We start from the raw sequence: 21,883 nt of genomic DNA, 5'->3' as shown, positions 1-21,883 counted from the left end.
ATTAGAAGTCTGAGTTGAATTGAAATGGTGAGAACAAAAGAGCAAAGTAGTAAAGTCAGGATGGAGACCACCAGACATAGCACAGACATTGTCATTAATAGCGATTATGGTAAGGTGCCTTCAGGCCTAGCTTCCTCCCTTTACTACCACCTCTATAACAGGCACCCCCACGTACACTCCAGGGCATCCCTTCTGAGATCACAGGAGAAATGCACACCCATCTAGCCCATGTGGTTTCCATGCAATTGAGAGGGGAAGAGCTTCTGTGGAGCTCATCCTGGACTGAAGATAAATGGGGCTGTTTTCCCTGGTGCTTCAGGAATCAGTGTTTCTTTGAGGAGTGTCCCTGTGGGTGCACCACTTTAGGTGTCTTGGTGTGCTTCTAATCAGAGATTTGTAGTAGGCGTGCCCCCAGCCAATTCACGCAGCTCTGAGTGGTTACCCCGCGTGCACAGCCAACAGTTCCTTCTCTACCGCCTTTGGCTTCAGTCAGAACGACAGTAGCGCCCTCACAGCTTTAGATATTTCTATTATTTCTTTCCCATCTAATACCCTCTCTTCCTTTTACAATTTAAAAAAAAAAAAATTTTCGTTTCCTAGTCCTCCCATTTCCCCCGCCTCAGGCGGGTAACTCCCAATGACAGAAGAGGCATAACAAAGGGATTATTCCTATTCTTGCTTTCAACATAGCCTCTCAGAGATTCCAGGCTTCAAATGCTGTCTCACTTGCAGACTGTCTATATCGGTCTCTGACGACCACGCGCAGTGTGTCCATTGCCTGGGGGATACACATATATCTCAAAAGTGTCCCCCCCTGCGAAAAACTGACAGCTAGGACAGGGAAGGCTAGAGATCTCCAGCTGAAACTCCCTGATGATGGAAAAATCCCTCAGACCAGCCTCCGACCCGGAGTCCAGGACACCTCTGGGCCAACAGCCTCCTCAGACATGGGATCCTCCTCAAAAACGGTTACAAAGGACTCTGTTCCTTTAAAAAAAAAAAAAAAAAAAGCGGTCTCACTCTTCACCGCAGCAAGATTTGCCTCAGAAAAAGTGATCTCCGACCACAAAGTCTGCCCCGGTACTGACGGCACCGAGAGCACCAGACCGCGAGGCACCAGGAACGTCCGGTACCGAGACGTCCCGAGGAGCTAAATACCCGGTGTAGTCTAGCTCTCATGGAGGTGCACATACCAAGACCAAGCCGCCTAGCTCGGCACCGGTGGAGCCGAAGAAAACCCAGACACCAAGCAGCGCAATGGTGCCACCTGTTGCACTGATACAATGCAGCAAGTGTGTGGCACTAGCAGCCCTCACTCTGATTTCCAGCCAGAGCTTGCCTCCATCCTCGATACCGAGCCTCGCGGTGCTGCAAAGTTGATCAGACAGGCGGACCTCCTGATTACCTCAACTCTGGGGACTCCGCTTTTCGGCACCAACGGCACCCCATCCAGACCGGGACCAAGCCTGGCTACTACCCCCGCTGGCTCAGCCCCTCCTCTTTCCAGTGATGAGGAGGAGGAAGAGGAGGCAGGGATGTACACCCCTCACCATTCCTCACCCAAACCTGGACCCTCACAGCACCAAACATCTCTGAATGGAAGAGGCTGGCAGGCTTCAAAATGGGCGCCGCCTCCCATGGCCCTCCCACCAAACTGGGCATATCGGGACCCGTGGGCATTTATACAGGGCCCAGAACACCAAGGCCCCCAACCCACCCAGGTCCAGAACAACGCAATCACCTTCGCCACCTGCCCCAGCTTCCTGAGAAACGCTGGAGGAGGAAGTAAAAGAACCTGTGTGTTATCCTCCCACCTACCCATATTTCCTCCTCTTCACCAGACAAAACAATAATGCCGCCACCCCCCACATCTCCAGATGACGTCAAATCCTTTTGGGGTCTGTTTAAACTGGTAGCTGACTCCCTTGACATATCACTGGCAGAGCTACCAGAGACACAGCATAAACTGACAGATATACTCCAAGCTTCTCCATCAGCTAAGCTTGCACTACCCATTAATGCAGCCATTATGGACCCTGCAAAAATTGTCTGGCAGACACCAGCCACAGCTCCACCTTGTATAGGTGACAAGACAAGAAGGTACTATATACCAGCTAAGGGGGCTGAGTTTTTGTTCACCCATCCTACCCCAAACTCATTGGTGGTAGAAGCAGTTAATCAAAGGGGGAAGCAACATCAGTCGAGAACCACCCCTTACGATAAGGACTGGAAAAGGTTAGACCTTTTTGGAAGGAAAGCCTACTCACTGGCTACCCTCCAACTCCACATAGCCAACTACTCGGCCTTACTAGCCAAATTACACACACATGTTTTCCCAGATGTCAGCCTTTTTTGAACATCTTCCAGAAAACAAAAAAGAGCAAAACAAGGCCAACATTGCAGGAGGTTCCCTCATTGCCAGAATGGTCCTGCAGGCTTCTCTCAATTCTGCTGACACGGCAGCACGATCTATCGCTATGTCCGTAGTCATGCGTAGGGCTTCCTGGCTCTATATTTCCAGGTTTCCCAGAAAAGTTCAAGCAACCGTAGAGGACCCATCTTTTGAAGGCCAAAAATTTTGCAGAGAGCACGGACATGTCCTTGCACATCTTGAAGGACTCCCAGGCAACATTAGAGAGACTTGGAATCTATGTCCCTGTGAACAAAAAGAAACCAGGCAGATTCCATAATCCAACGAATCTGGATTGCCCCATACACCCAGTCTCAAAGACACTATGACCAGCGCCACAAACAGAGGCAGAGGAGACACCGACAAACACGAGATCAGTCATCTATGTCTCCGGCATCCACTTCAAGGCAAATGTTTTGAAGTGTTGATCGAGGACACGAGAACCCCAGATTCTCCAATCCCAGAGTTGCATCCAATCTCCAGCCCATTTGGTGACCGCCTCTCACCATTCAACCAGTCTGGAAAACCGTTACCACAGACAAATGGGTTATGGAAATTATCCAGAAGGGCTACTCAGTCCCTTTTATCTCTCTTCCACCTACCCACCCCCTTCCCGTCCCTCTTCAGGGACCCCTCTCATGTGCACCTGCTAGAACAGGAAATAAACCATCTCCTACAATTAGGTGCCATAAAACCCGTACCAGTTCAACACGGGCAGAGGGTTTTATTCACACTACTTTCTCACTAAGAAGAAAACAGGTGGGTGGAGGCCCATTCTCGAATTGCGAAAACTAAACAAGCTTGTGTGAGAGAATGTTTCAAGATGGTGGCTCTAGCAACTATAATTCTGGCATTGGAGAAAGGAGATTGGCTCTCGGCCCTCGACCTACAGGACACTTATTTTCATGTTATCATCTTTCTCTACGTAGACGACTGCCTTCTAAAAGCACCAACATACCAGGCAGCAATCAACTCCATTCACACCACTAGAACCCTGTTTACAGATGTAGGGTTACAAATCAACCTTCAGAAATCCACTTGGACACCCACCCAACAGTTGGATTTTATAGGGGCACAACTAGACTGTCTCACAGCAACAGCACGACTATCCCAACAGTTCTTTCTTACCTTAACAAATCTAATTACAGCAGTAAGAGACAGCCCACAAATGTATGCCAGAACGTGTCTACAACTCCTGGGGCACATGGCGGCTACGACGTTTATCATGAAACATGCCAGGCTCCCCATGAGATGCCTCCTCGTTGTCTATATTCCACACAGGCACTCACTCAACCGACATCTTACAATACCCAGCAGGGTAAAAGACTTGCTCACATGGTGGACACAGCATACGAATGTTTTTTTTTTCAGGTATCCCCTTCCAACAAAAACCTCCAACTGTAACAATCACCACAGATGCCTCTCTGGTGGGATGGGGGGCACACTTTTGTGACAATACCATCCAAGGTCACTGGTCCCCAGTGGAGTCCAATCTCCACATAAATCAACTGGAGCTAAGGGCAGCCCAAAAGGCCTGCCAGCATTTTCTACCTCTAATCCGCAAAAGACTGTCCAGATTCACACGGACATCTTGGCGACTGTTTTATGTAAATTGCCAAGGAGGGGCCCTATCTTATCCCCTCTGTGCAGAAGCAGTCCACCTCTGTCAGTGGTGCATCTTCAACAACCTAGACATCATAGCATCCTACCTGCCCGGACGCCAGAATTGGTCTGCAGGAACCAGAGAAGGAACTGGTTCCTGCAGACCAACTAAGCAGGAACTTTTCACAAACCCACAAATGGGAGATGGATCCTGGAATACTAAAAACTGTATTCAAACAATGGGGATTCCTCTCAATAGATCTCTTCGCAGTGGCCCACAATGTCAAGTGCCCACAATGCTGCTCCAGGGCTGGACTGGGCCACGCCTCTCTAGGAGACTGCTTCCTTGTGAAATGGGAGGCCCCACTGCTGTATGCCTTCCCCCCTGAATCCCTCTATTGAGCCATGTCCTTCACAAGATCAAGCAAGACAAATCCAGGGTCATCCTCCATTGCACCAACATGGCCCAGACAAACGATTTCCGTACCTGAAACAGATGGCTGTGAGACCACCACAAACCCTTCCCTTGTGCCTCATCTGCTGATGCAGGATGCCTCCATCACCCCAACACTTCAGTACCCCATCTCAAGGCCTGACTAATCTATGGATGACAGGACTTGAGACAGACTGTTCTAAGAAAATAGAAGACATACTGAACAGTCAGCGGCTGACCACACGAAAAACACACGCACAAGTGGAAACGATTCTGTATTTGGTGCCAGGACAAGCAGATTATTCCACAATCGACCCCACTACCCATAATCCTAGACTACATATTGACACTCAAAAAATCAGGCCTATCTACTAGCTCACTCAGAGTGCATCTAGCAGCCATCACCTCCTTACAATCTGATGGCGTCACCATCTTCGCTCATGCGCTGATTAAACACTTCCGAAGGGCATAGAGAACACTTAGTACACACTACGGGGCCCAACCCCCATGTGGGATCCCAATCTCGTTCTCTGTGCCCTCATGAACCACTAGTGACTTGCTTGTTGTTGCACCTATCCATGAAGGTCACCTTCCTAGTAGCTATCACGGCAGCAAGAAGAGTGGGAGAGCAGGGTGCCCTAATGGCACACCCATCTTATACCACGTTCTTCAAAGACAAAGTAATCCTATGACCACATCCTAAATTCATACCCAAGGTCGCCTCCCCCTTCCATCTCAACCAGCCCATTTACTTACCTGTATTTTTCCCTAAACCACATGCTGACAACAGGGAGGCCTCCCTTCACAGGCTGGACGTCCTCAGAGCGCTAGTGGTTTATATAGAAAGAACAAAAACATTTAGAAAATCATCCAGACTGTTTGTATCCACAGCAGAATGTTCCCATGGTCAAACCATCTCCAAGCAGAGACTATCTAAATGGATATCTACATGTATCCAATTATGTTACCAAACCTATAATCTGCAAGCTCCACTAGAGCACTATCTACATCTGTAGCCTTTTGCAATAATGTACCCATCACGGACATTTCTAAAGCAGCTACGTGGGCATCAGCCCATACCTTTACCAAACACTATGCATTAGAACAACAATGAGCTGCAGATGCTCAATTTGGACTCTCGGTGCTTTCCTGTGTACATAAATCAACTCTGAAGCCCCTCCCTTCCACTGAGGGGCACTGCTCTACAGTCATCTAAAGTGGAGCACCCACAGGGACACTCCGAGGAGGGGCGACGACGACTCACCTTGTGCCGTAACGGAGGTTCTTCGAGATGGTTTTCCCTGTGGGTGCTCCACTACTCGCCCTCCCCTCTACTTCAGAGTTTCACGTTGATCCTCTGGGGTAGAGAAGGAACTGGGGAACGGTTGGCTGTGCATCTGGGTAACCGCTCGGAGTGGCGCAAATGGCTACTGCGCGCGCGCAGCCAACCAGGGCATGGCTACTACAAATCTCCGATTATAAGCGCAGGGCACCAAGACACCTAAAGTGGAGCATCCACAGGGACAACCATCTCGAAGAACCTCAGTTACTGCACAAGGTGAGTAACTTTCTCTACCTGTAGAAGATTTTTACTTGAAAGAGCAGCCTGCCGACTATACAAGTCTTTCACAGACAGCCAAGTCCAGGCAGGCATTGTCTCAGCCTATTTTCAGCATGAAAAGTGAAGGCAACAGAAATAAAGAAGTATATGAAACATCTGACATGCTAAATACCGCCATATGCTTTTATAAGCACTGCTAACGTGGGTAGGCAGGATTGCAAGTATGCTTCCTGTCAATCTAAAAAATTCCTTGGGCTAAGAACTTCTCCCTAGAAAAGGAGGGAAGGGGATGTGGGTCTCAGATCTGTTTCCTGTAGGCATAGGAAGCTTTGGTTCTTTAGATGAGATGCTCAGACAAATCAGTTCCTAGCTATCCACCTGGCAAAGCTGGATGAAGGCTCTGCTATATAAGTCTTCCCACTTTCTTCAACTGCTTCTCAGAACAGTATTTTGGATGTCTCTATCTCACCGAGGAGGTCTGCTATTGCGAGATCAACCCTCTATCTGAGACCGGGCACATTTAAAATGATTACTTGGACGAAGTGATCAGTGTTCCCATGGACCCCAGAAGAGAACTTATTTTGCTGTCTGGTGCAAAGTCCATAGTTTAACTACCTTATTAAACCAGTGGAACATAGCCTTGTGTTTCCCACAGGAGGGCTTTATTTTAGGTGTATGAGTGTCCAAGAAAAAAAAGGGTCAAGTCTCTGTAGTATAATGTGTTCTGCAGGTTAAAGAAAAGATGCTTTGTATAAATCCCAACATTAAATGCTTTTTTTAGAACAACAATCCTGTCCCAACCTTGCAAGGTCACAGAGCACAACCACTGAACCTGTACTGGAGATATTATTATACTTCTTGTCCATTACAGTAGGCCTCCCGATGGCTATTCTCGCCAGTCAAATGAAGTGGAGTTTTTTTTAAGTTGGTAGCTTTCTCTAACAAGAATCAGTATTGTAATGATCATTCAGACAGGTAGTCCTTACTACTGTAATAGCATTTATTCCCCAAGTACATTTGTGACGGGGATTCCAGTGGGGGCCAGGTGTGGTCACTCAATAAGGGTGAACTGCAAAGAATGGGGCAGACACTCCCCAAAAAGCTGGTGGATATTTTCAATACTTAGATTTACCAAGCCAGCTCAAAACAGTTTCTTTATTACCTTACTCATTACTCAGAAGTCCAGACAACACAGTTCCCTTAAAGTGATCCAGCCTCAGGCCTCCATCCAGGTACCTAAGCCAAATATGATTTCTGAACATCTTATCTAATCATATAAAAGAAAAGGTTCTACCAATCCCAAAGGATCAGACACATTACCTCCCAGGTTAATGAATGTTTCAGATCTTACCCAAATACATGCTACAGCCAATTCTTATTAACTAAACTAAAATTTATTAAAAAATAAGAGTATGGTTAAAAGATTAATATACATACAGACATGAGTTCAATTCACTGAGGTTCAGATTCACAGCAGAGATGGTGAGCTTTGTCGTTGCAAAGAGTTCTTTCAGAAATAGTTCATAGGTTATAGTCCAATGTTCAAATATATTCAGGGTGTACCAGCATAGCTGGGACCTCAGTCTTGCAACTCAAACTTCCCCCGATGAAGCTTAAGCAGATATGAGATGACCGAATCAAGACCCAAGGATCTTTTATACAATTTCATGTCCTCTTTGACAAGTTGGGAGTTCCTCTGGGAATAAAAGATAATTAGGATGACTTTGAAGGAGGTCCATCATCGGTACTTAGCTATACGGATTAACATAAGGCAATTTGCTTGTTTCGCCACCATTCACAGATGACTTACTATACATTTCAAAGATAAATTAATAGAGATATCCTATGCCAGGATGTTCTTTTGATCTCTGAATTAACAGAATACAACATACAGTGACTGTTGATTACATTGTTGACCTTACTCATATATATGTAAATACACAAAAACACAAACAACATCTTCCCACGTCTTTTGAAGCTTATTTATTTTGCGGGATGTTTAACCTTTTCTGGCCATGCGTCACAACATTCAAGAAATATTTCACCTTTGTTAAACAGCAAAGTCCAGTCCTTAGCATAGGTGCTGGAACTGGGAGTGCTGCCACACCCCTGGCTTGAAGTGGTTTCCCTTATATACAGTTTGGTTCAATGGCTCTCAGTCCCTGGTCCTTAGGAGCACTCTAAGGGCTGGTCTCCACTACCACTACAATCAATGCAGTAGGGATCGGTTTAGCGGGTCTAGTGAAGCCCTTCTAAATCGATGGCAGAGCACTCTCCAGTTGACACCAGTACTCCAGCTTTCTGAGAAGAGTAAGGGAAATTGACCGGAGCGCATCTCCTGTCGACTCAACACCGTGAAGACACTGGGGTAAGTTGACCTAAGCTACATTGTCTCCAGCTACGTATATAACGTAGCATAATTTAGGTCGATTTACCCCCACAGTGAAGATAAGCCCTCAGTCTCAGAGCAGGGTAGTCATGTCTCCATCAATTCATAACTGCACCTAACTGCATATTAGTCATCCAGTCCTAGCCAATGTAATTCCTTTCTTTTGGCAGAAGCTTTCTTCATGCCATAGTGTCCAGGGAAAGGTGTACAAGATATGTAAATATAACCTATCTTGTTTTGGGTGTCCTATTTAAAGGATGATCCTGCTTCCCAGCTTGGATGTAGGCTGCTATGAAAATCCCATTATAACAGATCTATGGACCTTAGCGCAAGGATGAGTATCTAACAGGGTAGTGGCTTGGAGCAGGAGAAGTTCACATTTTAAAATGGTCTGTTAATATATCAGACAATATGTGAATGAATATGTTTCTCTTCTAAGTAGGGGTGGAAAAAATAAGCAAGCACTGGTACTCAAATTAGTATTTTATTTGTCATTCAGGTATTGTACTTTGACAGCCTTTTAAAGGACAACAGGCAAATGACTTAATAATTAAATAGGCATAGTGGTATTCATATGAAGAACCACGGAGGGTAATGCAAGAACCTATACATACAGCATTTCATATCACAATATTTATCTGCAAATTAGAGCCCGGTCCTGCAGCTCTTATTTGCATGAGTAGTCACATTGTCACCAAAAAGGCTATTGGCTCAGACCTGCAATGTAATATGTTTTTATCTTGGCTAACTTCACAATCAGTTACCTTGCTTACAATGTTAATATTGTTTTAGAACAAGACATACTGTAGGAGCATATTATTTGGTTCTTGAATTATTTGCCTGTAAAAATTTGAGGTCTGTTTTATTTGCTTACAAAAAATATGCCTACCAGGAAGTTCAAACTGGAGTATTTGTGTTTTAATGCTAAATTAACAGTTCTTGGTTTACCAAATTGAGGCAAAATGTACGGATACCCTTTTCTTCTGCAAGAAGATGTTTGATCTTTCAGTTTGAAAGAAACTTACCAAAGGAAATCATTTGGGTTCTCATTTTTAACTGTATGTAAGTAGTTTGCCCAAACTTTTTTCCTCCTAAATGAACATTTTATTCTGGCAATAGTATATACGGTGTGAAATTTACATAGTAATAGTCTTGAGAAGCTGTTGTCTATATAATCCGGTAAGCATTATACGCAATATAGAAATCTATACTATAGTACAGCATAGAAGTGAGGTACAAAGTATAGAAACACCACTTTAAACTTTTCTTTAAAACATACATTGCTGAATTCTGCCACCTTTACCCACATTGAACATTGCTTGGGCTGAAATAGTGCCATTGACTTCATTGGAACAACCTAACATGAATAAGGGTTGTAGAATTAGGCCCATATTCTGTAGAACATCTTATGAAACACCGGCTTTCTGAATACACAGAGGATGTATTCTCTTTGTTTATTTAGGAAAAATATTTCTCATGTATTCCTCACTCACAGAAGTAGGCTCTGTCTACTGGAAAATGTCCCTACCATTGCTACTCCTGCATCTTGATCTTGTACATTTTCTGTAATGCAGCTGTTTACAAGTGTCTAGCACCATACACTTAATTCCAGGAACAAGTAGAGAATATGTGCTGTATGTTAATTTACCTTTATTGCTGTAGATGTATTGAATAGGAAATCATTTCTATATACTAATACGCAGTAATTTTCATTAATTTCCATATCCTCTATGCATTCAAGTCTTGCCTTGTGTTCAGTATTTTTCTGTAGGGGATGTATGCCACCATTCCATCCGTTTCTCAGTCTTAAATATAAAGCCCTCTTTGTACAAGTTTTATCTTACTTTGTGTATGAAATGTAAGGGAAAACATCACAGATACAGTGCTCACCATTAAAACATCAACATTTGTCAATTAGTTACTACAGCATGGTGTCTGCAGTAGTATTTTGCTATACTTAGAATAGGAAATAACTGTGGTATATCCTATACCTTAGTTGTAAATGCAGATGACTGTACATTCAAATTCTATTTGTATGCCCTTAAATAGATTGTTAGTGACTTAATTATGAAATGTAGGACAGGACTGAAGGGTCAATTTAATAGATTGCGCATTCAAGTTCATATTCTCAGTTGGTTCCTGATCCAACCCATTTTATAACTCCAAAAATTGCATCTAAGTTAATTTAGGGTGGGGGAAGTCTTGTACGTGAAAGCAACTCAGGGTTGGGATTGAGGTGGAGCTGTCTCTGCTGCCATTATGCTTTTACATTTATTTTGGTGCATGCAATACATATATTCACTTCAGTTCTTCCACATCCATCCTTGTCTGAGTGGTAAATAACTTTATAATGCTGCAAACTCTGTTGGTAGAGGGCACAATACAAAGGGAATAGCAAAAGGATGCTTGGTACCACAGGAGTAATTATAAAACATCTGACTCCCTAGAACTAATGTTAAGTATCTTTCCGACTGCGTGGTAAATTCCTATATTCAAAGCGTTGACTATTTAATGGTGCGGTCACTGGCAGCAATGGGAAAATTTGATGTATTTTAAGTTTACCATAATGGGTTGTTGTACATTTATTTCAATAAAGTGATTATGACATGATCATCTCTGCCTTGCCATAGCATTTCTCCCTCAAAGTCCACCAGCCCATGTTTCCTAGCTCTCATGAGAATCCCAACAACCTTGTCTGAAATACGGACATATCTGTCAAAGAGTTCCCCAAAGGTGACTTGGATCTTGCCATCGCGCCTCAGCCGAGCCATTGTTGCAATGATAAAGCACATATCTCTTATCTCCCGGTGAATGTGAGTCTCCGCTCTCTTGGCCCTTTCAGCAGTTTTCGTTCCCTCTTTCGGACGACCATAGCCCTTATCTCCTTTGTGCAGGCGTGTCGACTGGGCCAGTTGGTAGTCAAATTCCTCACTGAAAGGATTCAGCTTCTGCGTTATCACATGCTGGTCTGCCCATTCTTGCCATCTGCCCTTCAGAGCATTAACAGGACTGTACTTCCTGTGGGTCTTGCTGCTTAGTTCTTCTGTAAACCTGCTTGCACTAAAAGAAACAAAGATGGGGCTTGATTTTTTTTTCATTTCACCACTTTTAGGGGCTCGTTTGTTCTATTTACTGTTTTCTGTTGTAAGACACAACTTTTTCCAGTCCAGAGTACTAACCACTAGATGGCATATTTTTACTAATTCTAAAGTTAGTTCTTCAGTATAGGCGTATTAGATTTATCTATCAATTTTGTATTTAAAAGCCACACCATTCATTGCCAGGCTGATCTTGCATAAGACACCAACTTATACACTGGATCTCAATTTTGTTAGCCACATTTTCTGCCCAGCATTAACCCACTCTATGGGTGCAAAAGAGTTAATGCAATTACCTCTCCAATTTACTTACTCACTTAGCTATCCTCCTTGTTTCTGCCAGTTCATCAGGGGCCTAGAAATTGAAGTGCAATTATTGGCACTTCAAATTTAGTTCAAGTGCAAATATTGCACCCACCGCTATTCATAATTGAAAAAATGGGGCCAGTGTCTGAAAATTTGCCCCTTTCAGTCAATTTTGATTTGATTAATATAACAGGGTGCATAAGTATAAGACAAGTACTACCCCATACAATAGGAAAAGACTTACTTTTCATTTAAGTCCCAACTAAAAAATGTGACCCAACATTTTTAGCTCATTTAAAGATTTTCAAAGGCCCAAAGGGCAGGAAGGTGGTGTCCTGACTACACTCTAATCCCATTCAACCTTGAGCCTGCTAAAAACATCCATGGCTACAATGTCATTCATAGGTATTGGGCCAAGTCCTGAGATGGTTATATTGCAGAATGCAAATCAGGGCAAATGTGCAAAATGGTTTAAATTCCCTGATGCTGTTACTACTCTGAGGGCAGCTCTAACCTACCTGGCTGCAACGGCCCAATGGGGCCAAAATGCAACCAAGTATCCCAGCCACAGGCGCTTCTCTTCAACCACACCTCTGCCCCTGCTCTGCTGGTAGTGGAGAGAAAGGGTGATTGGTGTAAAAGCCCCTATCTTACTTCTGTGCCACTGGAGGATACCTGGGGTGTGATCTCCCTGGGCCACTTAGGTTGATTTTTAAAGTCAGTTGCACCAGTGATGTGGTATAAAGCACAGGACAGTCATGGCCATAATGATGTAAAGCACTATTTTGCAATCATGGAATATTGTGTGTGTGTGTGTGTGTGTGTGAATGTGTGTGAGAGAGAGAGAGAGATATGAAGGTCTGGAAGAAGTGTTACAATATTACATTGCAGTACTATCAGCAAACCAGCTGTGCAGCTTGTTGCCAGGCCAGCAGAGAGCTTTTGACTCTGAGTTATGGTTCTGTTGTCCTGTTTGGAGGCGAGCCCCCCCCACAAAACGTGCAGGGAATTTGGCTTCTGAAACTTGCAGTTCTCAGAAGATCCACAAAGGGCCCTAAACCTTTACACAGCATCCTGCCCAGCTCTGACCCCATTGGGCTCCTTGACTGGCCACTTCCCCCAACTCAATAAAGAGGGTATGTTGTGGAGGGAAAACCGAGGTAAGTTAATGCTGACTGAGTCTAAAGTAATTTATACTGATGGTCTCAGTGCGGCTGAAGGGCAGCCCCCCACCATAGAGGGTGTGTCTATACAGCAATTAGACACCCACAGCTGACCATGCCAGACGACTCGGGCTTCGGTTCACAGGGCTCAGGCTGCAGGGCTGTTTCATTGCTGCATAGACTTCCAGGCCTGGGCTGGAGCCCGAGCTCTGGGAACCTCACACCTCAAGCTCCAGCTTGAGCTCCGAAGTCTATACAGCAGTGAAACAGCCCGAGCCCCACGAGCCAGTGGGTTTTCTTTGCTGTATAGACATACCCTGAAAGTGGTTGTCCTTACTCATATGCTTAGCTTGCTTCGTCCCTACTCCCTGTGGAACTCTGTAGAACTCCTGTAGCAGGAATTTCCTGGGATCAGGAGAAGTGAAGGAGGCAGCATTGTTGAACTCTGCATTCTCTGTTCGTTCTTTTATTTACTTTGTCTCCTACATTTTCTGTTCCCACCTAGCTCTTTAATCCTCCTTTCTAACCAAATACTGTTATCGCCTTTCCATTCTAATCTTCTCCCTAGCTGCCTAGATTAGCACCACTTTATTTCACATTTACTTTTTACTCTCAAACCCTACATGGCTAGGGATAATCTAATTCTCACTTTGCCTCTTCTACATGCATCATACAGTTTAACCCTTCCTGCTTTTCGCATTTCTGTTTTGCCCCACTGTCTACTTTCTTGAGGCGTTAACCAGTAAATACACTGACTTCCAGTTTATTTTTTCAGATTAGTCTCTCCCTCTCTCTCTCATATGTTGTCAACTGCTTGAGGCAGAAAACATGTCATCTTCTGTGTTTGTACAGCTCCTAACACAATGGATCCCTGATCCAAACTGGGGCCTCAGGACACTACCACATTATAAGTAATAATAATAATAAGGCGTATTTGCAAGAACGCATTCTGTATTTCTAAGGAGACATTGTCCTTTGCATGATCTGTGCTGTCAATTCCCTCTGTTTCTTTGGGTGCCTAATGTATGAGAACTTCCATGCTCTTTTCTTCTGTGTGGCAGTTTTCATTACTCATGCACCACCAGTTTTGTTTCTAGGTACAGACCAAATATTATCATCCCAGAATGTAGAATTTGCATGCAGTCTGCTGGGAGATCAGTCTGACTCCAGCTAGAGTTACAGCTGGCATGGATGTGGGTGCTGATGTGAGAAATAATTACTGGCACTGTGTGTTCTCACTGAAACCTTGAGGGGAAACAGAAGACTGTCTTATTTAAAACAAAACAAAACCAAAAAATAAGTGTGTGGCTGTTAAAGCAAAACTGATTAACAAAAATAGCAGGTTTTATGATATGTTCTGAGAATATAAATTTAAAGTGAAATATGACTGTTTTAAAAAAATATAATCCTAAGAGCAGCACTATAAATGCAAAAAAAATTATTCTTTCCAAGCAGATTTCAGTAAGGCAGACAGCTGTAAGTAATATAAAAGGTATTATTTTACCCATTTACACCTCAGTATGTATGGTTAATCTTCTGTTCTCCCAGGTAACTGCATTAAGATTTGACATATAAAATATTCGAGATATTCAGGCAACCCCAGTAGAAAGATAGTTACTTCCTTGCTAGTTAAATTTTATTTTTAGTGAGCAGTTCATTTTAATTTGGGTTGGTTCCAGGTAGAGCTGGTCACATTATTAGTTGCAGATAACACCCCTTGCAAATTTATTCCCTTTCCACCCTGTTTGTGAATTGCCAACATACTGATCCTGATTTCTGAGGCTGTACAATGCACTTTATTTGTATTATCTGATTACTATGGGTGGTCAGTTCTCAGCCTCTATTTGAGAACTTTCATATTGGCTATTAGCCATTCATTATTTGTGGGATGTGATTAGTCATCTGTATAACATGGTATTGGTCTGTTCCCTGATTGGATGACTGAAACAGAAGAAAGATGAACAGTGAATACGGCCCTTCTGGTTTGAATTTTCAGAGCTCTGTTTGTGCTAAAATGTGTGAAATATGAACACTTCTGTGAATAACTGCTGATGTTTATAGATAACTAATGATGTGACCCTAGGGATAGCAGTGGAGCAGAGTCCATCTGTTTGTTTGCAGATGTATCAATGTATCTGTTTTGGCATTATTCCACCAGCTCTACTGCCAGGGCTCTCATTTCTGACATGGTGATTTGGATATGGTATGAACATGCTGGTCCTGATTCTCCACAGCCCTGGCACCTTGTGGAGCTTTTTTACGTCCAGGCTAAGTGTGTTTAAAGTGGGTGTAAAATCCTGCTATTCTGATTTAATAGGTTTTGCACTCAGTCTGCTCTTAGTTGGCATAGGTGAAGATGACAACACACGATGCGAGGCAGTGGAGACATGGCTCCTGATAGGAAAGGGCAATACAGGGCCAGCTGGCTCCCTTACTCCGTGAAACCTGCAACAGGAGGAAAACTCTACAAGGATCCACTCATGGATTTTCTCCCTCATTGTATGATCACAGTAGTCCCTTCTGGCCTTAGAAGCTATGAATCTATGAACATTCTTCCAATAGAGGGAACAGGGGTTGTCTTGTTGAATAAACAGTGAGGCACTGCAATGCTGAGCCCCAAACTGATTAAGGAGCCTAAATATTTTCAGAATGGACTTAGGCACTTAGGAACCTAAATCCTACTGAGCGTCAATGGGATTTTGGCTCCTAAATCGTGAAATCCCTTTTGAAAATGAGCTTTAGGCTCCTAAATCAGTTGGACATTACAATGCTACATTTAGCAATGCATCAATACCTTTACAAATCTGGGTCTAAATTCTTAGGCTGGGATTTTCAAAGAGGCTTCAGGGAGTTCAGTGTCCAGCTACCATGGGACGTTTAATGGATTTGGGTACCTAAGGGTTAATGTTGCAAAAGTGCCCAACTCACTTAGAAGTCTAAGTCCCATGACTTTCAATGGGACTTAGGCTCCTAAGTGAGTTGTACACTTTGGAAAATTCTACCCTAAATCTTGCAGGCTCTCTTGCAAATCCCAGCCTTAGATGCTGAATTTGAAAGTGATGTCAAAAATAAGCTGAAACTAAAAAGTACCCCAGGCATCTTGAATAATCTAGGCCAGTGATACTCCGACTGAGGCGCATGAGCCACAAGTGGCTCTTCAATGTATCTCCTGCAACTCTTCACAGCACATGATATTAAACCACTGTGTGATTTTAATTATTAACCAATCTAAGTTATTAACCCATCAGGATGCTTTTACTATGTTATTAACCAACTCTAGTTGATAAGATGATACTTTATCAGGACATGGGCAGTGGGTGGAGCCCCCCTTTGGGGAGGCTAGCCCAGTTCTGCCCATATGCCTCCGCCCCAGCAGCTGGATCACCGAGGCCCCAAGCCTTCTTCCCCCCCTCCCCCCCCCCCACCTGCCCGGAGGAGTCCTGGGCCAGCTGCAGCTGCTCCGCGCCTCGCCTCTCCTTCCCTTCCCTTCCCAGACCCCAAGTGGTGCGGGGAAAACTCCCAGTTGCGGAGTTTTAGGGGGAAAGTTTTATTGTGCCCCATGCAGGTTCCGGGGCGGCTGAGAAGGCGGTATTTGCTACTCAGCTTCTTAGGTTCATCAGTAATCTCCCTGGAGTCCAGGGAGATTACTGATGAACCCAGGAAGCTGAATAGCACATACTTCCTCCTCAGCCACCCTGGAACCTGCATGGGGCACAATAAAACTTTCCCCCTAAAACTCCGCAACTGGGAGTCCAGCGGCCGCGGCACCCTGGCCTATTATACCTGCTGCCCATGGATCAGTCATTTTGCTGTGAGATATTCATTCTCTCTCTCGCTCTGTGTGTGTGTGTGTGTGTGTGTGTGTATATATATATATATATATATATATGAATGAGAGGGAGTAAATGAAACAATGAATTCACACTACTGTGGCTCTTTGGGTCATGTTGATCGCTAATTTGGCTCCTCAACCACTGAGGTCTGAGTACCCTGATCTAGGAAATTCTTTTTCTCTGTTTCCCCCTCTTCCTTTTTCCAGGTAGTTTCTATTGCTATCCTACAGGTGGCAAGGAAGCTTATAAACCTTTAATTTTTTTCTTTTTAAGGTTTGCAAACAAGTCTAGCTTGCTTTATGTCTATATGCAGTGCTCTTCAGGTAAGGCAAATGTTTACAGTAGTATTTACTTTGTAGGAAGTACATTTTTAAATATATAAAATCAATTTCCCTGTTGCAGTCTCTGATGTATGAATAATTTGTTTTCCTGAAATCAAAGTGACTATATTGGAAGGGCAAGCTACAACCCAACTGTTTGCAGCCTTTTTCTGCAAAGTTTGCTCTGTGGGAGACCTTGTGAGGAGCTATTTGACATCAGGGCATGTCTATTCCTCTTGGAGCTACCTCTGTAGGCCAAATCCTGTTTGTATTGAAATGAATGAGAGTTCTCCACTGATTGAAATATCTGGATTTGAATCCCCCGATTATTTTGGTAACACGTGGAGTCAAAAATTAACATACAATTTTTGTTTGTAATCTTCAGACAGAAACCCTTACAAGGAAATATTAGTTTGGTGCTAAGATTTAGACTTGCTGTTTAATTCATTATAGGAGAGGTATGTTTTTCATAATAATTCTTTCCACGTATATTTAAAATGAAAGTTAAATATGCTGCAATTCTTAACCTAAATAACAGACTGTGCTCTTTGTGTTTTCCTCACACCATGTTGCAGACATAAGGGAACCTCCTACACATCAGATTGTTTCTGAAGGATAAAACATTATTTTGTAAGATTTGATTATAGTGATTTTTCTGACATGCCAGGGATTTCACACTTGACAATTCATACTTGGTGTTCAATTCTGTAGAGAAAAGATACCAAAGTATAGTGTCTTTCTTGACTAACTAAATAATCAGATCAGTTCCATATCTCTGAGTTATAACCACAGATGTTTGCAGCAAATGTAATGTTTTTGTAAATTTGTTTGTCTCCGATGGTTTATTTTATATTTACCTACTTTGTGAGCAGAATCCAGAAACTTGTATAGGTTCAAATTCAGTAAAATACTTAAGCACATGCTTAACTTTAAGCATGAGTTTAAGCCTATCCCTATTCAGCCAAAGCACTTATGCCTAAAGGAGCCAAAAAAGTGGTCAGAGTCTTAACTATGGTGATTTTTACTTACATGCAAAGGGTTGAATTGATTTCTTTAATGACTGTAAATTTAGCATTTTTCATAGATTCCTAGACCCAAAGGGACCATTGTAATCATCTATCTATAACACAGGCCATAGAATTTCCCCTAAATAATTCCTAGAGCAGATCTGTTAGAAAAAATCCAGTTTTGAATTAAAAATTGTCAGAGATGGAGAATCCACCATCACCTTTGGTAAATTGTTCCAATGGTTAATTACCATCACTGTTAAAAATGTATGCCTTATTTCCAGTCTGAATTCGTCTAGCTTCAGCTTCCAGCCATTGGGGCATGTTATTCCTTTCTCTGCTAGACTGAAGAGTCCATTATCGAATATGTGTTCCCCATGTAGGAACTTATTAACTGTAATCAAGTCACCCCTTAATCTTTTTTTGTTAAGCTAAATAGATGGAGCTCATAGTCTATCACTGTGAGGCATGTTGTCTAATCCTTTAATCATTCTCTGGCTCTTCTCTGAACCCTCTCCAATTTATCGACATCATTCTTAAATGGAGAACACAGAACTGAACACAGTATTCCAACAGCGGTCACACCAACACATCCAAGTACTGCCATAGCCATTTCAGCCACAGTGTTCCAGTGGGACTGATTATCCACCACAACCCCCAAATATTTTCCTCCTAGTGTGTGTGCATATATGCAAGAGAGTGGGAGTCAAATCTCAATTTCAAAGGATTCTCAACCCAGCCTCCATTTTTGTGCATACAAGTTTGCATCCAAAATGACTCTGCATATTTCTAGCACAAACACGTGCATGCGGGTGATATACAGTCCATCAGGTGCATGCATAGGTGTTAGTGCTGGAAAAATTAACATGGGAATGGTTGCAAGTGTGTACAACTTTGCATCAAGGAGTCTACTTTTTAAAATATTGTCCTAGTCATGTCTTTCCTTCTAGCATCGATCATCTGTTAGGCTCAGGTGGGTGTATTCCAAATCATAAATGTCCTGTGATTGGAGGTTAGAAGGCGAACTTTGGTAGACCTTGACCTTTCCAACCTTTTCCTTGTTTATTTCTATTAAAGTTTGGAATGCTGTTCATTGCAAATAATTTATTCAATGAATTTAGCCCATTTCTCTGTTGATCTTTATCCACAGAGCGAGTTCAATTTTTAGCAATCTATTCAAGATTCAAACTTTTTTATCACATGGTTTATGTAGATACATTTCAGCCTATGACTTTGGGGTGAACTGTTTATCACAATAATCAATGAGTATTTTACTCATGCTGTGTGAGTAAGGATCTAAGTCCCATGGTATTACCTTTGTGAGTCTAAAGTTATCAAATCAGGGGTGGAAATGGGGGGCTGTCTTTCCTTAAAACTTTATAGTCTCCCTTTGGCCCTTATCCAGCTCCTAAAATTTTGGCTTCCCATTTTCTCCTCTCCCTCCTGGAAATCCATATCTGCCTCAGGGACTAACAACCATTTTGGTGCACTCTAATGAAGTGTTTGTTCACTTACAGTGATGGCATGGGTCGTTTAATCCTCGTAATGTGGTCAGCGTCTACTTGCTGGAGTCTGTCTTCTGCCTCGCCCCCATAACCACTGTCCTCCGTATCCATGCTGTCACTGCGACATTTATGTAGCTCCAACTCTGGGACTTTATCCTCTTGTTCCATCTGTTTCCAACCCTTGGTTAGCTCTGTCACCAGATTTGAGCACTTCCTCCGCCTTGTAGGAGACATTTTGTCACCAAGGATTTTGTCAAAATTACTTGACTCCTCCTTGCACCCGCAGATCTCTGGGCTCCCATTATCCTTCTCGTATCTATCACTGAGGAGGCTAATGTCATTTCCTCTTTCATAGACTTTACTTACAACGGTTTTGGTCACCTCTTTGCTTTTAATGTTAAACTTTCTGAGAGCTTCATCAGATTCACTTGAATCTTTTTCTACATCCCCGTTAGCCACTACCTCCTTCCCTGAGGATTTTTCCTCGCCCTTTTCTTGGTCGCTCTTAGTAGAAGCTGGCCATCTTGATAATAGCCTTTCTTTCGGTGGCTCAGCTGGTGGTTCTTCTGCATTGGGCATCCATCCTGAGGGCTCTTGGGCTTGCTTTGTGTTGTGGTCACTTGCCCACTGTTGCCAGCCTCGTGCCAAGCTGATTACTAGACTGGCGGTTCGGATCTTTTTGATGGCCCTTTTTGCAGGTGTAGTTTTTTGGCCTTCTTCTGGAGGCATGTTGCTGTCTGCTGCTGCTGCTTCTCTATCTCTTGTGGTTACCACCTAGTGAATGAATATCCTAGACTGAATAACTTCCAGAGGAGAGAGCTACAGGGATTTAAATAGAAGCAGGAGGAGTTTGTGATATTGGAAACTATGTGAAGCATTTCTCACAGATATAGTGCCTCTACTCTGACAGCGTTCTTTTTTTAATACCTCCGGGCTTGCATTTTGTCTCAGCAGATGGACACTGCATAAGGTAAACAAGGATGACACAGTCTGCCTACTCTTCTGCAGCAGCCCCATGGAATTTCACAGCTCCTGTAAAACCCCTCTCTAGGGTCTCTTTAGTCCTGAATTTGCTTGACAGTAACCGGGTCTTACTTCTCTTACAAGTGTTTGTCCAATATCTTTGCCATAAGTCAAAGTGTTCAGTCCTACAAGGAGCTGAACCCCCTCAATTGCAAGTGACTTCAGGAGGAATAGAGGCCACACAGCACCATGTATAAAAACTAGCCTTAATCGCATCATGCTAATCTGGGAATTTTACCTGGGTAAGAGATTTTAGATATACTTCCTGAAAAGAGTCTTGGTAATTTTTTTAATGCACATTATGAATCATATCCAAAGGATTTCAGCATGTTTTCTTTAATTACTCAAGTACTTTATCCATTATGTCATTGTCTATTACCGTTTGTCTGTTTTGTCTATGTAGAATGTACACTCTTTGGAGTTGGGACCATCTCATACTACCTTTGTCCAGTGCCTGGCAAAAGGGGGCCATGAGCCCCGATCACTACAAATATTAATAATAATTGTGAGTACATTTGAAGGATACAAGATCTTGTGTTTTTAATCAGAGTTTTCAGAAGAAGCAGCTGCCGCCTCTTATTCCTGAAGATGCAGATAAAATCTAGTATCTACAGGGAAACTCCGCTATAACGCGTCCCGCGATAATGCGAATTCGGAAATAGCGCGATCATAAGATGGCTCCCGCCGCCCCAAGCGCGCAAAAAAAACAAAAAACCCAACACACCAGCCGGAGCGCGGCCAAAACACCCAAAAAAAAAAAAAAAAAAAAAAAGGAACATGCCTTCCCCACTGCTTCTTCCCCCTTACCCCTGCTTCTCCTTTTGGCAGGAAGAGCCATTCTCCTCCCCAGCTGCTCCTCACTCTTCCTCTGCCCCTTGCACATCTCCCCTGCTCTCTGCCCAAGAGAAATTGACCGGCTTGAAACTGACCGGCTTTAAATGGTAAACTTCTCGTAACCCCGCTATACCGCGACCCCGCATTTATCGTGATCGAATTTTTTGGACCCCAATCATCGCGTTATAGCAGGGTTTCACTGTATTTGGTCATAGTATAGTAGGATTTATACCTCTGAAGAGAGGGTTTATTTGTTTGCCTGGTGAACAACAGAGATTTTCTCAGATAAAGCCCAGTGGTATCTTGTTTCCTGGTATAATGTTTGCTAAGTAGGAAAAGAAAACAGTGTCACTTTTTTCATTCCACATGCATAGCAATTTGCAGGAGGATCTGTCATAC

At 43.2% G+C, this 21,883-nt stretch overlaps 1 protein-coding gene across 1 annotated transcript; it reads right to left on the bottom strand.

Moving 5' to 3' along the window:
- Positions 1-10,977: 10,977 nt before the first annotated feature.
- On the bottom strand, positions 10,978-20,356 carry ABRA (actin binding Rho activating protein). Its single transcript, XM_065400072.1, has 2 exons — positions 19,638-20,356; positions 10,978-11,455 (listed from the first exon to the last, which is right to left on the bottom strand). Exons 1-2 carry the CDS (start codon positions 20,354-20,356, stop codon positions 10,978-10,980), a joined length of 1,197 nt encoding a protein of 398 aa, XP_065256144.1.
- Positions 20,357-21,883: the final 1,527 nt, after the last annotated feature.

Source organism: Emys orbicularis, chromosome 2 (assembly GCF_028017835.1).
Source record: "Emys orbicularis isolate rEmyOrb1 chromosome 2, rEmyOrb1.hap1, whole genome shotgun sequence".
NCBI lineage: Eukaryota > Metazoa > Chordata > Testudines > Emydidae > Emys > Emys orbicularis.
The sequence above is the reverse complement of the archived record's forward strand: the minus strand, read 5'-3'. Positions and strand labels throughout refer to the sequence as shown.

Excerpts from the sequence above, each read along its gene's own strand:
- ABRA (XM_065400072.1), bottom strand. The coding sequence starts at position 20,356 with ATGCCTCCAGAAGAAGGCCAAAAAACTACACCTGCAAAAAGGGCCATC. Across the intron at positions 11,456-19,637 it reads AAACGACCCATGCCATCACT|TGCAAGCAGGTTTACAGAAG; the intron begins GTAAGTGAACAA and ends TGTTTCTTTTAG.